General features: G+C 34.2%; 1 protein-coding gene across 1 annotated transcript; it reads left to right on the forward strand.

Annotated features, from left to right (window-relative positions):
* The first annotated feature begins 13,427 nt into the window (after nucleotides 1-13,427).
* On the forward strand, nucleotides 13,428-14,907 carry LOC132638301 (tyramine N-feruloyltransferase 4/11-like). The gene has a single exon (XM_060355240.1). It carries the CDS (start codon nucleotides 14,027-14,029, stop codon nucleotides 14,774-14,776), a length of 750 nt encoding a protein of 249 aa, XP_060211223.1. The 5' UTR covers nucleotides 13,428-14,026; the 3' UTR covers nucleotides 14,777-14,907.
* The last annotated feature ends 6,379 nt before the right edge of the window (nucleotides 14,908-21,286 follow it).

Raw genomic sequence — 21,286 nt, forward strand, 5'->3', positions numbered from 1 at the left:
TATTCACTTTATGGGAGGACTTTGGAGAAATTGAAGGAACTGAGCTCCAAACTAAAATAGGAAAGGATGAAGAGTTCCCTGTAATTTTTGGAAGGGGTATATGAATATCTTCTTATGAAGGTATGCACATATTAAAATATTTTACTTACATATTTTATTTAATACAACATTACACATACATTGTGCTATATAGGTTTATCGTTGCAAACTAGATTCAACTCAACAATACACATAAATCCTGCTTACCATTGGAGCTCATCAACTGGTACCAACTTTTCAGCTTTGCTTTTTTAACTTGCCCTTCAACAGCATACTGAATACTTTATCTGGTGTCACAATAGGGCAAACACATGCTTTCAAGTTATGCATCAGCTAACTTCTCTGTGTCATCAACGTCTCTTGCAGTAGCTCCTCCACAGCAGCAAGTTATCCCCATTGCAGAAATTTCAACACAGACTTCGGTAAGTGTTTCACTTATGTACGTGTGAATAGGTTTATTCATGAAATAGAATAATATACATCTACTTTTCATCTTCCTTCACAGATTGGAGTTTTCTATGTTGAGGCAGAAATGTCTATTTCAAGTGAGCTGCAAAAATTTTGTTTGCTTGAATGTTCAGGATGCAAACAAAAAAAGCGCACTAAAGAATGAAAAGAATTTGAATGCACAAAGTGTAATCGACAGACAACATTAGTGCCTCGGTTTTCACCATACAGATAAATTTCATCTCCACAAAATTTAGCATATCTGTACAAATACTAAACTTAATATGTTTCCAGGTGTACCTTCCAAATTGATCTTACTGACGGCAGTGGGTCGATTACGGCAGTAATTTCCGGAGATATAGCTGAGAAAATGCTTTGCATGACAGTAGAACATATATTTGAAACAGCTTTGGTCAAGGTTGCCCCTTATTTATATGTAGTAGTATACTTCATATGTTTGTGATTTGATATTTCTGCTAAAATCAGCCACAACCAAATAGTTATACCATGCACAACACTATCTACATAATGCTTATTACATATTTTATTAAATCTAAGAAATGACTATTCCCGCTTACAGAATCAACTCCTGTCCATTAACCATGTTCATAAGATGTTGTCGAATAGACCGTTCCGAATTCAATTAAGAAAGTCATCCTGGAGAAGCTCGAACGACACACAGACAAATGTACAATTCTATCCTACATAGAAAGGGAACCAATCTTGCCACCTAGCATTAATCAGAGGGACATCAAAAAAATGAAGCCTCTAAGCACAAATGAGGTAGACATGGAGGAAGCAATTACTACATCTGACTCTTCAAGCACAAGGCTGAAAGGCCAAGCATCCACACCAGCAAAAAAGCTGTAAAAGGTCAGTCTACTCAAATACTCACAATTCGATTAGACTTTTCAAAGTTTCCTTTTCACTGTCTTTATGTTGTTTCACTGCAGGAAGTGTTGTCCTTATTTTTGTGACTTTTGCTTACTGGAAAAGACATGTTTTTGGAATCAAGTTTATACAACTTTGCTCGGTAGGGAGGACTGATCATCACGAACTAAGAAGGATAAAGTAATGAAGATGATATGCAGATTATTCAGTTTTTTTTGCCGGCCTCAACGTTGTACATTCACACGTAAGTCGATATGCATAATCCAAATTTACTCTATCTCTCCCGAAGACATTGCTTTAGAAAATATGTCATCTTAAATTTTTATGGCGTTGTTGAGTGTATTGGATATGAAAAAGGTCTCTGTCAAAGTCAATAGCCTGGGAAAATGCTTACTATATGGTACTATATACTTTTTAGGAAAAAAAGAAAAAAAACAGTTTCTTTTTAAAGTAAACTGCCTACACACTGAATAAAGTTTTTAGTAATTTTAGTTCAAAGTGTTGTGAAAAATTTAAGCTTGGAAAGTCGAATAGATAAATGCTTGATTCCAAAGATTCTCCTAATCTAGACTTCTATTTCTTGTCTTCTGCTCTGTTAATATCTGGGCCGCCGAAGCGCATATAAAAAGAAATCGAAGTAAAAGTAAATCCATTTTCAAGCCTTGCTGATATGTTTGGCATATACAAATCACATGCTTTTCTTGGATATATTTTCTTCTGGTCTAGAGATAATTTACATACAAAATGAGGTAAAAGGTAGTTGATAAAGTTGCTGTTTTTGAATCAAGTAGCCATTCACAGTTACTAATTTGTAGTTTGTGTGTAATTTGTAGTTTTCATATTACTTTTCAAATTTACAGGCCTCGATGTGAAAACTTTGTATCTATCACTTAAGCAAATTACATGTCTGTTATGTTTGTTATACCAACAGACACATACACGTTTGCATATACAGTGATGCACTTAGTGCAACTGGAATAATTCTTTTCTGCAAAGGAACCACTATGAGTGAAACACATAGGAAAAATACATGTAGTTGCAATTATCGAAGTTCTAATATCAATCACCTAATAGCCTTGGAAATTATTTGTCCAGCCATCTCTCATGTCAAAAAACAATGGCACAACCTGGACATAGAAAAAGTAGCAGGATGCACCAAGGAATATAAATAAAATCATGTGTATCTCAATCTCAACTCATCATTGTACTTTATATTGAATGTTGCTATTTAATCTTACAGCCTATACGAAGATTTAGATTGTTTTGTTGTTGTCACATATGTAGTCTCACGAGAGAAAATATGACTGAACAACTTTTTAAGAATTCTGCATCTTTTTCTACAGATAGCAAAGTTATTCCTTCATTGTAGTTTTTTTTTTTTTCTTTTGGATTCTTTTTATCTGATTTGAATGTTATAAGTGCTGGAATGAGTTCTTCATCAGAATTACAACCAGCTTTTAAGTAACATGGAACTTCGATTTCCAAACAGTGAAATTGTGATTTTAGAATGTCCATTATCATTGTGATCTTTCGAGCTCAAATGTCTAGATTTACAACGGTAAAGTTTAAGTTAATGTAGTACGTAATGGAGAATCTAACTAAAAGTTTATGTGTTGCTTTTATTAGTTTATCTCTCCTGTTCTTCCCTTTGTCTCTATAATGTGGTGAGTTATTATTCCTCAGTTTTTCAATTTCTGCTCAATTTATGTTCCAATTGATTTTCCTTTTTCTCTGCAAACATGCAGAAAGCTTTTTCATAGTTCTAAATTTACTCAATTTCATTGGGTTATCTTTGGGTTGCTGCACTCCTATGTTATAATCGACGACTAACACTTTTACAATTGGGTTTTTATTGTTGATGCTACTGCTACTATAAATCTTTTCCGTATCATTCTGACTTCAGTAAATGGTGCCAAATTCTTATCGTTATTCTATAATTTCTCACTGTTAACCAATTATGCACATGCATCATATGATCTCTTTAGTTTCGATTATGCACATGCATCATATGATCTCTTTAGTTTGTGTTGTATTCCTTTTGTCGCCTGTGGCTACACAAATCTGTGTGCATGTGAATCTCATATCTACTTTTAGAGATTAATGGTTTACAAATCTTAATTCTACGTGAAATTCTCTGTGTTTTATGTATTTTTCTTTTAGCTTCGTCAATTCAGCATATGATTATAGATTCTTTATGCTCATAAAGATTTGATCTCTGTCTTTCTTCATGTTTCGTGGTGGGTTCTGTACCTTCATATATTAGTTCTTCAGATGCCTCTATGGAAATTCCAATACGTACACTGATGTAGTCAAGGTGGTTGATAATATGTCTAGAAGAGTTGAGCAATATCTAATTATTTTGTCTTCCTCCACACATCTTTGAGTTGCAATTAGACTGCCCTTTAAATGAGAATCTACCTGTCTTCTCGCATAGTAGCTGAGCAGACTTGAGAATACGCAATATTACCAATTATGAATAGGAATGGGCTCCCAACTATGTATTACAGTTGTTTACCCCATGCTTTTGTTAGTTAAATTATGTTGCTATCTGCACGAAGGCATCTTCCTGTTTTTGTTTGTCCAGAAAGTAGTTTTCCTTTCTTGACTGTTACGTTCTTGGTGGATTTTAATTTCTCAATAGATGACATTACCGACTATTTGTCATTCATTTACTTAGAATGTAATGCTCGAAAAAACTTTTTATGAGATGTAGTAGTTAAACCATGACTGAAAACTAAAGTAAATAAGAAAAATAAGGTCATGCTTTGTGTTATCAAAACCAAATAACAAAATTAGATTTCTTATTTGATTTATGAAATAGGATAGATGTATCTTTGAACTTATCTCTCCGTGATCTCTATTTATGCTTCCTTTGTCAATAATTGGTGTTTTATCTTTTTTCCCAGTTACTTCAAAATACCTCTCTACTATCTAGTTTTTGCAATGGCAAAGGTTGGCTACTTGATGTACTTGAAGATGTTATTTGCATATAGTTATGCTAAACAATGTACTTATCTTTCTATACTTATGCTAACAACGTACTTATCTTTTCTTATGATATCCAGTTTTTATATATATAATAAATCATAGCTTCATCCCCTTACCATCAACTGCTACATAAACACCAATTGTGGATTGTGTTGGGCCCGTGCTGCCCAGCTAGTATTATATATAATACTGTGATTCCAAACAACGGTAGATTGGACTATCAACATGTAACTATTAATTAATTAGAGATGCAACTCGCATCTGTGGTATATTATATAGCGCTCTATTCTTCAGTATATACCACGCGTGGAAGAAGAAAACCCAATTTTGTTTCAAGAAGTCATAGGCCTGTGGTGAGTAAGTGAAAACTGTCATGTTGACTACTTTGACAAAGTCCACTCACTAGAGGAGAGGAATTGGTATAAGGATACGTTGCGCATAGTTTTACTTGTATTTTTTTAAAATTATTCGGAGTTGTTGACCATTGATCCTACTAATTTGGATTCATGATGTATAAGTCCTGCAAAAAGAGGTAATTTGTTCCTAATTATAAATAAAAATTACATTCTAATGGCTCGAATTGAATCTCTAGTTAGTGTAAAAGATTTATGATCAGTGTTTTAAAAGGCAATTTCAGGACTTGCCTCGGGGCTCGCCCCGGGGCGGGGCACTGGCAAAACGCCTCGGGGCTCACGTGTGGGGCTTAGTTCCTGTGAGACTTACGCCCTAAGCGCCCGACTGTACGCCCTAAACACTCCTAACGCTCAACGCTCGGGGCTCGCCTAACAGTTCTTACACAAATTATATGTTAAATTCTTTAATTATAATCGTTGACCCTCATAATTCTTTAACAAATGAATGATACTTAATAGTTTTTCATCTATAGAAATAAGAAGATTAGGTGTAACTCAAATAACAAGTCGTAATATTGCATATTTACTATTTGAGAACATCGTGAGGGTGAATATCACTTAATATTTCTTTTAAAAATACATAGTCGAATTGTACATTTTCACTTATCTTTGGTCTTTTGTCCTATGTATCAAAATTATCATATTTTATTATTTCTCTATTTGAAAGTAATTTTATTTTATTCATGAAGGAGTTTACATTTTAATTATAATACTGATAAAGCTTTATTGATTGTTTGCTTATAGCGAGATAAAATAGATAGTTTGATAGTAATATTGTTTCAAGAAATTGTGATTTTTCATTGTTTGAAAGTTAAGAAGTTAGAGTTAATTTGCATTTCATAATAGCTTTTATTTCATTGTATTGTTTATACTTGTAAAGTTATGTTATATATAAATACAAATTTGATAGTAATATTGTTTCAAGAAATTGTGATTTTTCATTGTTTGAAAGTTAAGAAGTTAGAGTTAATTTGCATTTCATAATAGCTTTTATTTCATTGTATTGTTTATACTTGTAAAGTTATGTTATATATAAATACAAATTGTAAGTGGTGTATAATCGATTGCTTTAATTAGTATTTTGTGATCAGGATCAAACACATCTATATATATAATATATATTATTTTTTCATTTATTTACAGTTTTCTTTTATATTTTATGTAATTTTACCTATTTAAAAATATTTATTGTAATTATATTATTTTATGAAATACTAAAAATTAAATACCCATGGGGCTTACGCCTCTTCGAGGCATATGTAAAATGTCTCGTCTTACGCCCCCGCCTCTTAAAACACTGTTTATGATCATAAATTTGAGGAATTCGTTTAACATGAAAACGAAGTCCTTCAAATATATTTTGGTTATAATTGATAAAATTGACCATTTTGTTACAAAAATAGTAGTGATTTGAATACGCTGTAAGGATTGAACTTTCACAATATTTTTCTGATATACGTAAAATGATTGAAAACAAAGAATATCATATAGGACACCATTAAATTTGTCTAACTTTATGATAAAATGATAAAAAAAAAATAACTTATTGCACACTTAATAAAGCGCTCCCCAATGACGTGGAACACATTCTACCTGTTCACACAGTTAAACGGTACTCTCTCTGTCCCAATTTATATATGTGATATTTTTTGGTTTTCGAGATTCGAACTGCATGAGCTTTGATCAATATTTTAAGATGTATTTTTTTTATCAAATTAATATGGGAAAAGTTGCAACTTGAATCCGCGACTTTTGTAGCACAAAAAAAAAAAAAAACATTACTAGGTTTCACGCACTAAATTAGTGCGTGAAAGGACCAAACTGCAAAAATGCAACTTGGGCCTTTCACGCACGAATTTCGTGCGTGAAGGTGGTCTTCTGTTTTTTTTTTTTTTTTTTTTGGTATTACCTTTCAAATCACGTTTTTTTCCATACTTTGGGCAAAGATTAGTCATGTTTCAAAACCCCAAAATATCAATATTTTATATAAAATTTAATATCTTTTTTTGCGTACAATAATGTCGGCTCATTACATCAAGTCCACCTAAACGTTTGGATCGTCGTTTTAGGGGTTTTAAAGTGCCTCGAAGTAAGTTTTGAAACTTGTCATATTTATAGGGTTTTGATTTAAGTGTTTTATTATATTTGAATGTACAAATATAAATATTTGATTTAATAATAATTCATCCAATACGAGAGGTTTATACTAATTAAAAAATAATTCATTTCATTTAATTACAATACTAATTCAAAGCAGGAGATGGGTCCACAGGCGTAGAAGAATGAACCTGAAATAATATATAAACAATTTAGATTTGATTTAACCTGAAATAAACAAATAATTAATAAATTGTTTTACTTTTTGTAAAAGTCAAACCTTTGTGTCGACGGCCTCCTGAGATGCTTGGTGAGACGGCTCCTGAGCTGGCTCTTCACATCCCAACTCTGGACCTGCTACTGCATATAGAGTCGCCATGCATCATCGACGCCCGCACGCTCGTCCCTCGCATAGTGGTCATGCTCCAAAACCGTAGCCGCGGGTATATTCTGTACATACCCAAACTGCCATAACACGCGGTTGTGCGCGTGATACTCAACAATATCCATATGTATCAATGGACACCGCGACATCCACATGTGCTGACTAGCCCTACAAAATGCCGGCAGCTCATCCAAAATATGATCATACGGCGTCCATATAAAAGCCTGTTAGAAAGAATTGAACTAGTTAACAATAAAAGACTAAAATAGTAACTATGTGGTCTAGCGTGTGGATCCAAAATATGAACATACCGTCTACGCCGTCATGCGGTCTAGTTGATCCCTAAACGGGAGAAGGCTGTGATACGTCTCCGCACGTCGGCGTACGCCTCGCGACCATCTCCGCGCGTATGGCATCGGCACAGTAAGATAGTCAGCGGGAGGGTGAGCTGGTATGGGCTGAAAAGGTATTAACCTAGTCCACACCCATATCTGATATAGTCATTTAAAAAACATTTTATCAGTCGTCGTTTTAAAAAAATATATTTTGTGTTTAATTACACACACTTAAATATATTACTTGAAGGAGCGAGCAAAATGCAAGGACCTCTACCCTCGTGCCCACAGAACATCGGCATAATCCTCGATATATGTAGCCCAGCCCAGCAGCGCCCCAACTATAACATCCTATCTTGGCTAGATCGTCGATATACCGAAGATACCTCAAGCTCAAATGCGAACCCGAAGTGTTCGAGAACAGGATGGCCCCGAATATGATGAGTAGGTATAGACGCGCGCGTCGGTCAATATCAGCCTGAGGCGTGTCCTCTCCAATCGGATGTTGTACGTCTGTGAGGCGCAAGTGAGCGTAAAGGGCCGACAACAAAAGTCAACTCTGGCTGGAAATATGACCATCCAGAGCCGCGAAACCGGTGAGCCTAGTCAACTCATCCCGGTAAGGCGGCAGCATAGGAGGCTCCTCAATATACAATGGGCGTCCATCAACCTGTAGCCCATAAATGACCTCCACACCCTGAAGGGTAATGGTAGCCTCACGGGTGTGGAGATGAAATGTGTGCGTCTCCGGTCGCCACCTCTCAATCAATGTCGTCACTAGCGACCTATCGTGCTGTACCCGACCAACTTCGACGCACCAGTAGATACCGCCCCGACGTCGTATATCCAGAACACGAGGATGTGGGGGGCGAGCAGCTAAGATCTCCCATGCTGAGTCCCCTAACCGGGTACGGACCTGAGACTTAGGCTGCAGGTCGGATGTCCATATATGTTGCGACCTATGCTCGGGCTGAAGATACAGTAACTCTTGATCGAAGGGCCCCGGATCAAGAGGGTGGTGATCCATCTGTTTTACGCATTTTAAATCAATCATTAACAAGTAGTATTAGTTATGTAATCTTTTATCGAAAATTTTATTAAGGATTGTGGTGACCCATCTGTTTTACGTATTTTAAATAAATCATTAACAAGTAGTATTAGTTATGTAATGTTTTATCGAAAATTTTATTAAGGATTGTGGTGACCCATCTGTTTTACGTATTTTAAATAAATCATTAACAAGTAATATTAGTTATGTAATATTTTATCAAAAATTATATTAAGGGTTTTCAATCCTAAGCTACGGGTTATGAATCCTAAACTAAGGGTTTTCAATCCTAAAATATAAAGATTAAAAATTAATAAGTCAAATAATTAACAATTAGTTAGCATACAATTAGTATAAATAATTAATAAATAAACAATTAACTAACTAATCAAATAATTAACAAGTTATTATCATATATTTAATAAATAAACAATTAAGTAACTAATCAAAAAATTAATAAATTATTATCTTATATTTAACAAATAAACAATTAATTAACTAATGAAACAATTAATAAATTATTAACAAATAAACAATTGGCTTAACAAAAACTAAATAAATAATTTGCCAGTCTAACAATTAATAAATACTTAAGTCGCTAATCGAACAATTAACAAATACTAAATAAACAAGCAATAAATAAATAACTAATTAACAATATATAAACAAATTAAAAAAAAAAAGGGGCAGTCACCACTGCAGACTGCCCAAAAACGCACCAAATAAATGCGCAATCCACCACAGATCCCTCCCGCCACACCTAAGGTAATAATATATTTAGCAATGTAATAAAAAATTCGTAGTAAAATACCTAGAATGAAGGTGTTTTGAGTTTTCAAAATGAGTTCCGCGCCGCTCTATTCTAAAATCTAACCTTAGAAACTTGTTCCTACACTTCAATATACCAAGAATATTGAGTTTTGGATTGAAAAACAACACGAAAATAACATTTTGGGGGGTTGGGGATCGCGTCAATGGCGGTTCGTGGTGGGGGGATTCGGTCGGGATCTGTGGTGGGGAAGGAGGGGGCGACTTTTTGTTGCCTCCTTCACGCACGAAATTCGTGCGTGAAAGGCCCAAGTTGCATTTTTGCAGTTTGGTCCTTCCACGCACTAATTTAGTGCGTGAAACCTAGTAATGTTTTTTTTTTTTGTGCTAGTTTGGTTCAACTTTTTTTTTGTGCTACAAAAGTCGCGGATTCTTGCAACTTATAGCACTTTTCATGTATTTTTCAAATGTATAAATTTTAATACCTAATCCAATTTAGTTTTAAAGTTTTGTCAAATTAACTCTTGAAAAGCCATAAGTATTAGTGCATAAATTGGGACGGAGGAATTTTTTTTTAAATGATTTTTAAAAATTTAAACGCCAATGCTTTGATCTGCATTACGACACAATAACGTCAATTCTTTGATCTGCATTACGACAAAATTTTTGTTTTTCAGTTTTTTTTTTTTTCAAACTTCCAACAGTTGGGTGATTGACTTTCCACATTTGGGAACCACACGTTTCCCGGAAAATTCATGAAAATTTTCAATTGACGTGAAAATGATATTCTTAGAGTTCTCTAAACTCAGAGGCGGATTCAGAATTTTAAGGTTTCGGGTGCCATATTTTTTTTTAATTCAAGAGATTAAATATTTGGTCGGTTTGATAATGTTGGGCTTCAGATCGGGTTATTTATCTTTTCAATTTTTAGTCGGGTCGGGTTATCTGTTTTTCCAATTTATATTAGACAAATTGATCAAACCGTAAAAACATACTCCCACTGGCCCAATTTAGTCACAGTTCGAATTTTGAGAGTTAAACTTTTTAATTTTGACTGTGAATTTGGACATTCGATCTTTAATTTTCTAAATACAATTTACATATTTGAAAACTATATAAAAAGTACTACAAGTCTCAATAATTGACATTTTAAAATATTTAAACGACATATGAAAAATTGCGGTAAAAAAAATCCGTTTAACTATCAAAATGGGAGAGAGAAGCTCTTTGGACTATAAAATTTATGATAATTTAAAATTTTATATTTAAGCAAATAATTAATAAGAGAGAAAAAGAGTCAAGAATTAATAAATAAAGATAGTCAACAGTATTAATAATTAAAAGCAAGTCAAGAAGAGTTAAAGGGAAAAAAGAAAAAGGGAAAAGGCAACTGATATAAATGGGTTCTAGTCAGCAAGCCAAAAACTGCTATGTTGTCTATTTAATTAGCAAGCCAAAAATTTAATTAAATGCTGCAAGCAGGGCTTGATCTCTCATCACCAAGGACGTACCTTGGGCCCTTTGCCAGGGGCACCATCATGTATTCGCGACTCCGGTGGGAATCTAAATATTCATAACATTTTATATCTATAAGCATATATATATAGCATTTTCACCGAAACTTGCGGGTGGCGTGACACCCCATTTGGCCTTAGTGAATCCGCCTCTGTATAAAATATATGCTCCTTGTCAACATGAACACATGGATTATTTTCCTTGTCTTAATCGAGTGAATAATCATCTTGGTAATAACTTGATCACACCTCATGTAATCCAGATAATTTTTATCCATAAAATTGATTTTGACTGAACTTTAAAATTTATCGAACTTTTCTCATAGAATGTTAACATTTTTATGATATTTTGCATGGTCCTAAACACTGGCGAGGGAATATTTCAAAGATGGTCAATCAAAGTGAAGATTTATAGATTTATAAAACAAATGTCAACTTTCTTACTTTTTTCACATACTTCTTCAATTTCATAATAAGTGGTGTTTTTTAGTTTGTGTATATTCGTTAAAAAAAAACTATGTTTTTTAGTTTGTGTATATTCCTTAAAAAAACTATTCAAAAGTAAGAATTGTTTTTACTAATTTATTCTTAATTAAATACCCTAAAAAAATTAATGGTTTGATAGAAAAAAAATTCTGACGTGGCTCTCTAGTCGTTTAATAGGCTTAATAAATTAATTAAGCGTAGTAACCCATCTTGATACGCAATTTAAGCTACACATTTATACACACAAACACTTATATTTTCAAAATGTTGACTGACTTTTATATCCTTATAATCAAATCATTCTTTCAATTAGATAAGTTTATACTCCCTCGGTCCCATATTAGTTATTAAAAATGTATGTCCCAAAATACTTATTCATTTATAAAACCAAGATACAATTAATTAATTTTTTTTCTATTTTATCCTCAACATTAATTGTTTTTCAAAGAAACCAATATTGACTAGAGTACAATTTATTGGAGAGAGATGAGGATAATATAATAAAAATACACTTTTATTTACGATTTATTAAAAGTTGTGTAAAGAAGAAAGTAGCCAACTAATACGGGACGGAGGGAGTATTGGAGACGGTGATTACACTTAAATTTTAAGAGTTTGATTACACTTGAATTCCGAATCGTTCATGAAATGTAAATCTCCAATAAATTTCACGTTTAGACTGTGAAAGTTTGAACTCTATGAATTGTTTCTAGAGTTTCTTATTATTATTATTATTATTATTATTATTATTATTATTATTATTATTATTATTATTATTACATAGGGTGTGGTAGGTGAAAATAGTATCTCTTACCCTCCTACAATTTGAATAGAAGAAAATGACTTTTTCAAATCTCTAATGTGTTTTTTTCAGACCTCTCATGTGTGAAAAATGAAGATCTCTTGTAAAAAATCATAAAACTAAATAAAGTTTGTAAAGGACCAAAAATTAAATTCTCCCTGTGGTAGGGGAGGAGATTACAACGTGGTGATTCGAACTCTCACCAATGTGAAAGCTCAGGTAGCCAACCAACTGAGATTCTAAATCCCTACTAATTGTTTCTAGAGTTTCATTTGTCAAAACTTGAACTTTTTTAGCTAGAGATATTTTTGTCTAAATTTTTATTTTCATATTAAGAAGTAATTTTTAAAATGATGGCTAAACTTGCTCAAATATATTGTATGCTCAAATATTATTAGCCTATCTCACCTAACTAGATGGTGCAGGTAGTTGTGTTTGGGTAGTGATAATATATAGTATATTTTATAAAGCTAATAAATATACATAAGTTTGCACTATACACACACACACTATGTTCAAAACACGATTAATATAACATTGTAGTTTGTACTCCGTATCCAAAACTTTATTGTATTAGTGTTTGCTGCGAATACAAAGTTTGCAAAATTTTATTAATACTTTTTAAAAGAGAATACTTGTTTAAAAGGAAACTATTTTCCTCTCTTTGAGACAAAACAATAGCAATATTTAAGCATCAGTTGATACTTTGAATTTTAATTCGATTAATTTAAAGGTGTAAAATATTCTATTGTTAATGTATGTAGATTGGACCTAAACAATACTTATTACTTTTTATCAAATTTGGATAGTTCTAATTCAAATTATTAAATTAATTTTACATGTTTAAAACGAAACAAAGTAGAAATTTGATTTTCTATTTAAAAGAAGAACTACTATTTTTAATTTTTGGTGAATATTCTTGGTTTAGCTCATTTTACTTGTCATGTTGTCTTTTGCACGTTTTTTTTAAGAAACGTCAATTAGAATTATAATTTGACTAATTTACCTTATTTATTATTTGATCTCCATTTAATATTATTTTTTCTTTTACGACATTAATTTCTTTTCACATTTATTAGAGTAAGAATAAAAATGAAAAAGTAAAGAATAAAAATGAAAGTAATTAAATTCTATCGTATTTTAAAATATAAATATTTTAAGTATATTTATTTTAGTAAACATAACAAATAAATGACATGGCGGAATAACAAATACAACAGTTAAATATCTAGATTAGATCTTAGGCTAATATAAGAAAAGAAAGGAAATTGTATGGTTTGACTACTTAACCTTTTGAAGAAAAACAATAATATGGGGTTCACGTTTTTTACTGTACAATAATTTCATTTGCTCCACTAATGGGTTGATACGCATGTGACAATGAATTCACCATTATTGACTTAATGGGGATACTTTGAGAATTACATGAATATTACTTGATTTTTTAATATGTGGTGTACTTTTTTTTTTTTATACTACTTGTTTTTTTAATATGGGATTCACTTTTTTTTTTTATATTCCTTGATTTTTTTAATATGGGATCCATTTTTATTTGTAGGTGATGGGGTCCACTTTTTTTTTTTTTGGTAGGAGGTGGACGATGAAACCGCCCCAACTCATGCTTCTAATATAGGGTATGCATGTATGTATGTATAAATTTTTACAAAATAATTGGGGCCCAAATTTACCAATTGATTGACAAATTAATCCACGCTGCCGATAAATATAGAACCCACGTTAGAGTTTCTCTCCACCAACTCCACCAACTAAATAAAGAATAAAGAATAAAGAATACGTAACTTAACAATATCTCATGGCTGCTGCTCCTCAACAACCAACTTCATCTGAAACAATATCCACCAACTCGTCATCGGAAAACAACGTTACGATCAACGAAATGATATACACAAGAGTCCGTCTCGCTGAGAAAGCTGACGTTCACCATATATATCAACTGTTTTACCAAATCCATGCATACCATAACGACACTCATCTCTATAAAGCTACTGAATCCTCCTTAGCGGACTTGCTCTTTAAAGAAAACCCTCTTCCCCTGTACTACAGGCCAACCATACTTCTACTCGAAGTCTCACCGACACCTTTTACTGAATCCAAGCATACCACGGACCAAGGGTTCAAGCCCGTCCTTACAAAGTTCGACCTTAAATTCCCCGTCGTTGAAGGACAGGCGGAGGAATTCAGGTCCAAATATGATGACGGCAACGATAAACATGATGTTTTTATAGCGGGATATGCTTTCTTTTACGTGAATTATTCGTGCTTCTATGATAAACCTGGGTTCTTTTTCGAGAGTCTTTACTTCAGGGAGAGTTATCGTAAGTTGGGAATGGGAAGACTGTTGTTTGGAACTGTTGTGTCCATTGCTGCTAACAACGGGTTCGTTTCGGTGGAGGGAATAGTTGCAGTTTGGAATAAGAAGTCATATGATTTTTACGTAGACATGGGAGTTGAAATGCTTGATGAGTTCAGGTATGGGAAGTTGCACGGTGAAGCGCTCCAAAAGTATGCTGATAAGGAGAAAAGTGATGAAGGGAGCTGTTAGTTTTTTTTCTTTTTTTAATTCTTCTATTATTACCTTAAGTTCCTATCAATTTCTTCTTATTTACTTCTGTAAAAGTAGAGTGTTCAGTCATCAGTGTGTATTGTATTTGTATACGGTGAAAACCGGGTCGATGTAAGACTGGTGAGACCGGAGGCCGAGGATAGGTCCAAATGAGTACGAGTATGTTCGGTCTTTTCTTCAGACCGGGGGATTGCACCGAATGCGGCTGACCGAAGATAATAGAAGTGTATCCGTTAGTCCGGTTTCTCTAAGTCAAACTCACGTGGCCGTTATTCCGGTTTCTCCATGTCCGAATTGAACGTGGCCGTTGGTCCGGTTAACCAGTTGCGGTGCTGCCACGCGTCAAGACCGTTCTGTCATTTTGTAATGACAACCGTACGGGTGTCATACCGTACGGTCCTACCTTATCCTTTTAGGGTTTCTTTATTCTGAAAGGTTTTGTATTATATTCAAGGCCCATGAGACAAACCTATAAATAGAAGACATTTTCTTACTTTTAGGGGTTGGGTTTTTTTTTTTAGAACTAGAACATTGTAATAGAAATTATATTGAAACTCTCTTTCTCTCTCTCTCTCTCTAATTTTAGTCCGGATCTGCAGTGTTCTTTGGCTTTATTCATCCATTCAATACAATATAGTGCCATATATACATATATATTTAGCTTAATCTACAATATTAACATACTTATTCAAGGCATTAGCATACATATCTATATATATTATAACAAGCAAGTCCATACACATTTCATATCAACCAAAAATAGATTAAAATTCATCCACATATCCTATACCTCACTTACAAATTCAATTGTTACCAAAATTTCGGGGTAAACAGTTTGGTGTCCACCGTGGGGCTAGGATAATAGTGGTTTTTTAATCTTTGCTTCTGTCTCCCTTTACCCGTTTGCTTGAGGAATCTTCTGCTAATTTCTGCAAAAAACGGACCGAATGGCAAGCAGCGGGCAGTCTGGACATGTCAACAACAACGAGATTGTGGCTGAAAACGAGAACAGTGGGTTACGAAGCCTACCAGCAGATCCAATCGACCCAAACTCTGTTGATTCGAGGGAAGGCCTCAACCGGCAGAACACCGTGAACCAGGAGAATGCCACCTTTCCGGCCACTGATCCCTTGAACACTCACAACTCAATTACTTTATCTCGGGCTCAAGGCCGGAAAGCACCTAATACTCCGAATGAGATTAACTTACGTTTAATTTTTGAAATGTTACAGGAACAGGGGACTGCCATAGCCGAACAGGGAATTGCAATAGCTCAGTTGCAGACCAAAAATGATAAGGCAGCTCCGGAAAGGTCAAAAGGATTCACCGAACCAAGGAGGGATGAAACACGGAGAGTCGAGAGTAACGGGTCCGGAGCCGGTTCATCCACTGAAGTTCTGAAGATGCTCGAGAACTTGGCAAAGCGGGTAGATTCAACAGAGAAGAGGGTGGAAACGTATAACTCTTGGGTGGATCAGATACAGGAGGCTCCGCCTATTCTAAAAGGGCCGGATTCAAAGAGGTACATTCAAAGACCTTTCCCTCCAAGTACGGCTCCGAAGTTGATCCCGAAGAGGTTCAAAATGCCGGATATCCAGAAATACGACGGCACAACGGACCCACAGGAGCACGTGACTTCGTACACCTGTGCCATAAAAGGCAATGACGTCGAAGAGGATGAAATTGAGTTCGTGTTGTTGAAAAAGTTTAGGGAAACCCTATCGAAAGGAGCATTGACCTGGTACGACCATCTACCCGAGCATTCAATCACTTCTTTTGAAATGCTCACGGATGCGTTCATAAAAGCCCATGCCGGAGCTAAAAAAGTGCAGGCCCGGAAGGCGAATATCTTCCGTATAGCCCAAAGGGATGATGAGTTGCAACGAGAATTTGTGAACCGCTTCCAAATAGAACGAATGGAGCTCCCTCCGGTTCCGGAAGAATGGGCTGCACAAGCTTTCACCAAAGGGCTTAATCTTCGGAGCTCAACTGCCTCATTCAATCCCGATAGGGCGTGACGGGCACCCGACCCTTACTTAGAGCCGAGCGAACCCACTGGATCTCATTGTACTCATAATCCTTAAGTCATGAACTAAAATGCATAGGGAAAACTTTTAACAAAAACATTCTTTTTATCTTTCTCAAATCAAATAAAATTTATAATCATATAAATCTGTAAAGTGATGCATAATGAATACATCGGCTTATATAGCCGCATACAAGACTGGCAGGCTAAATACATGACTCTGTCTGCAAAGTCTCTAACATAAATCATTATACCATGACACGGATACCCTGACTCGGCAACACTCCGGAAAGAAATGGAGCTCGCCAATCCCGCTGGAACATCTTCTAGCAATGTCTTCTACTCATCTGTATGCACCTGCGCGGCATGAAACGCAGCGCCCACAAGAAGGGGCGTCAGTACGAATAATGTACTGAGTATGTAAGGCATGAGTAACAACATAATATAGATATGAAAAATAACAAGGAATAAGAGAGATAACCTATGTCACACCCCATTTTAACCGGGTTAAATTAGAAGTATGACGTATTGGAGATTCCTGTTTTTGTTTCTTTCGTTTTAAGGAGTCGCCACCTAATTATTTACGGTGAATTAGGACACCTAAAGTTTATTAAAAATTATGTTTAAAGTTAACTCTGTTTAAGGTCTGCGAAACTTAAGATTCTAGGTAAGGGTTCAGTTAGTCTAAAGGGAAGGTATTAGGCACCCTTTAAGACCCATTAACAATGGTTAACCGACCGGACTTAAAATTAATTAGGCTAAATGTAAATATAGCATTATAGAAAAAGGAAAGTAATTTTGTAAGTATGGCTAAAATTATAGGTAAATATGTAAGAATGCTATTTAAAATATAACTTGTAAAATAATAATAATTTGTATAAAAGAGTACTTTTAATGCTATTTTGAAATACGACTTATAATTGTTGTTAAAATTTTAAACGAAAGTATAATACTTGTGGAAAGGTAATAGTTGCATAAAAGAGTTTTAGTAAAAAATAGACTAAAAGAAAGCGGGACATGTAATGTTTATATGTGGAGGAAATGACTAAAATTTAAAAGAATTATTTAATAAAGTTTTAAAGGTTATCTTAGACAAATATGTATTTCAAGTGTTGGAAGGAATTAAAGTGGAAAGTTATCCGTTGAAACTAATTTATCTTTTTATTTCTTAGAATAAGCTAAGTTAGTGTAAAACTTCTAAAATAGTAAGTATAATTTAGTTTCCTTAGTCAAAAAATATATAGTCATGATACTTTGAAAATCAATTATTCTAAAAGATGAATATTATGGATAATAAATAATTTTGACATAAACTAATGAAGCTAATTGTTAGTTTTCTCTTTGAATTAACTACCCATTATTAAACTAAACTTCACTAATTTGCTAAAGTTCATCTAAATTAACAAACAAATGCTAGTCATACAACACAAATTAAATACACAAAAAATAGAATAGAAGAGCAAAGAAATTAAATGGGCTCAGTATATTTTTAGGATTGCCGCGACTAAGCTACTGTTTGGCTCAATCCTTTTGGACTGCTGCTATTCACTGCCAATGTGATGGGCTTTGGCCCAAAAATTCTCTTTTTTTTAGAGTGGGTTGACTCAAGAGGAGGTAACATAATTGTTTGATCTTGCAGCAAAGTTGAGTCTCATTCGAGACTCCTCGCAATCCCCGATGTCATGCAAAAGAAAGGAGAAGAAATTAGTGCGATGGTATAATTCTTATAATATACAAAATCATCATATATGAGAAACTTAAGAGATGATTAACATGTGCCAAGACATATTCAGCTTAAATATAAGAACTTGCAACCGGAACTAAATGACATGTGAAGAAATGGGCAGTATCTCACGACTCAAAGGTACAAAACAGAATGGCTGGAATCACCATAACTCATGATTGCAATTGAAGCGAAAATGGCTAAAGTGTGATACTTCACAGATTACAAACAAAATCAGCTATTAAACAAAGCCACGACTTCATAATTCTTTAAACTATGCATACTAAGCAGGTACTGTAAGTTGATCTCTAGCAGATTATCATACGCACGTTCTTCAATCGGCTTGCCAATTCCAACTATGGCATAATAAACACAGTAAGCTATTAAACGAATATAAATGCCAACCTAGATTTAAGCCTTTGTGGTGTGGTAAACTAAGTAAACAACTAGGGCGTGAACTTTGATAGGCTTCTAAATGTAACAAAAACTTACCAACCTTCATCGCAGTTACACAGAGATGAACACATTTCTTTGATAACAACCACATCATTTATGCTACAGTTAATTCAAAGTATTAAATCGCAATACTGTTCTGAATTCTTCTGATCGAGATAGACTCAACATATGCATATTCTCATCTCAATCGTCTAAACATATACATAAATAAGACCTTATCTTAAGTAATCTGCAAACAGGCACTAGACTAGTAATTTTATAACTGTAGCTCCAGAGGAAAACATCCCTTAGGTTTAAAATGACAAACCATCGTTAAAAGAAACATGAAGACCAAGCTGAAACCTAAATCATGGTTCCTGTTATACATTTATACTCAAGATAGCTTCAACAGATTATTAACAATCCCAGCATACACGTTAACTATTTTATCATCAACTCTATTCTCTTATTGTACTCAAATAGAAACAAACACCATAATCTGATAAACTGTTGCTCAGTAAGGATGAGGGGAAAAAGAAAAACTCTGCAGTCTCATTTCGGATTAGACAAGTACTAGAACCAGTGCATTATATGCATGTGACAACCACTCATAAAAGTCCAGCATACACTCAACAATATTCAGGAGAGCATTCTTCAGGTTAGCAACAAAAATAAAGGTGAGATTGAACGTATATCTAACTAATAGGCAGACTTAGACACTACCAATTAACACAACTACTAAATCCTGTAGATCATTCATCAAGCATAAATCAAATGAATTGTCATGTAATAGTCCTTAGAGTGTCAACTAAAGTATGGAAATCCACATCCAAGCTAATCTGTATTTGGGAGAAAAAGGGATTCTGAAACTTGACATGTTTTAAACATTTTAGGAAAAAACAGAACAGATCTCTTACAGGCCTTAATCTCAGCTTAGCTTATGATTTTAAACCACATCAGAAATATGTGAAGGAATGCAATTCAAAATAATTCCAAACAGGCCCATATCATGCCATTTAAAACCTTAGAGGAACACAACCTATTCTCATGCCTATGCAAGACTTAACAACTTTTGCCAAATTAAGGAATCACCACAGAAAGGCAAACAAAATAGCAGTCTGAGTATAGTTCATAATGCCACACAAGTAAGAGATATGTCACTAAGTCAAATTCTGTCATTCATTTGTTTGAAAAGACAAATAGGCAAACATTCAAAATCTGATCCAAAATTAATTATCTCAAATAACAATCAAAATTCTAACCTTAATATAAACAATCCCAACATAGAAGTTAGACAGAGATTTGTGACGAAGAAAGCTATTAAATAATTATAAAGATATAGAAATCAGGCTCACTCTACCACTGAACAGAGGATAAAACCAGTAGCCATCAAACTGAAAAGAGTAACACAATGCTAAGTTCATATAGTGAAATGGATACAGAACGAACTCTAGGAAACATGCAGCAAACAAACAAACTAAACTTGATCAAAGCACATGAAAGGAGACTACTGTCTATTCTAAGTTCGAAATCGCACTCGCATTCCCAATTCTGCAAGTTTTACTTTACTCGTTTAACATGTAGGCCTTATGTGTTACTACCTATTTTAATCATATACGCGATATACCTAAGATATATACACCATGATGTGTATATCAGATGTATATCGAATGCATACTTTCCCCGTTACCCTGATACCCATCGTATATCTTATGTATATTCGGCTTTGAACAGGTCCTAACTCCTGAGAATTCAGTCTAAGCATCCAAAACTACGATGTACATTTTTAAAAGCAATCGACATCCTATCCCAACAGCATCCAAACATCAAACAAACAACACGATGACAGGGAAACTACATAATTAATGAACTAGAGTAAAAACTAGAGACTAAAAATAAGAAACGAATCGAGATTTACCTTTTTTGTGTGCAGTGAACTGAGTTGTCGATGGCCTCGAATCTACTCTCGTTATGAACCGATTCGAACTCGATTAAAGTAACTAAAATTCCAAAATAAAAATGGAGTAAATTGTTTGCTGTTTTTTTACCGATTAAAACTTGTGTTGTGGGGGATTTTCGTGGTTCCAAGATCTTTTTTCATGTTAAGATTCTTATTCCTAAGAATAAACCATTCAAAACCCCAAAAATCCCCCCCTTTTAATTGAGTAATCCTTCTTCATTTATAGATTGAAGAGAGAGAGGAGCGTATGAAAGAGGAGACAGGCGTGGGGGACAAAGTGAAGTGGTGTGATGGTGTCGGAGCAGTGAGGGAGACAAGGAGAGGTGTGTGGAACGTGAGGGGCAG

Source organism: Lycium barbarum, chromosome 4, assembly GCF_019175385.1.
Source record: "Lycium barbarum isolate Lr01 chromosome 4, ASM1917538v2, whole genome shotgun sequence".
NCBI classification, from domain to species: domain Eukaryota; kingdom Viridiplantae; phylum Streptophyta; class Magnoliopsida; order Solanales; family Solanaceae; genus Lycium; species Lycium barbarum.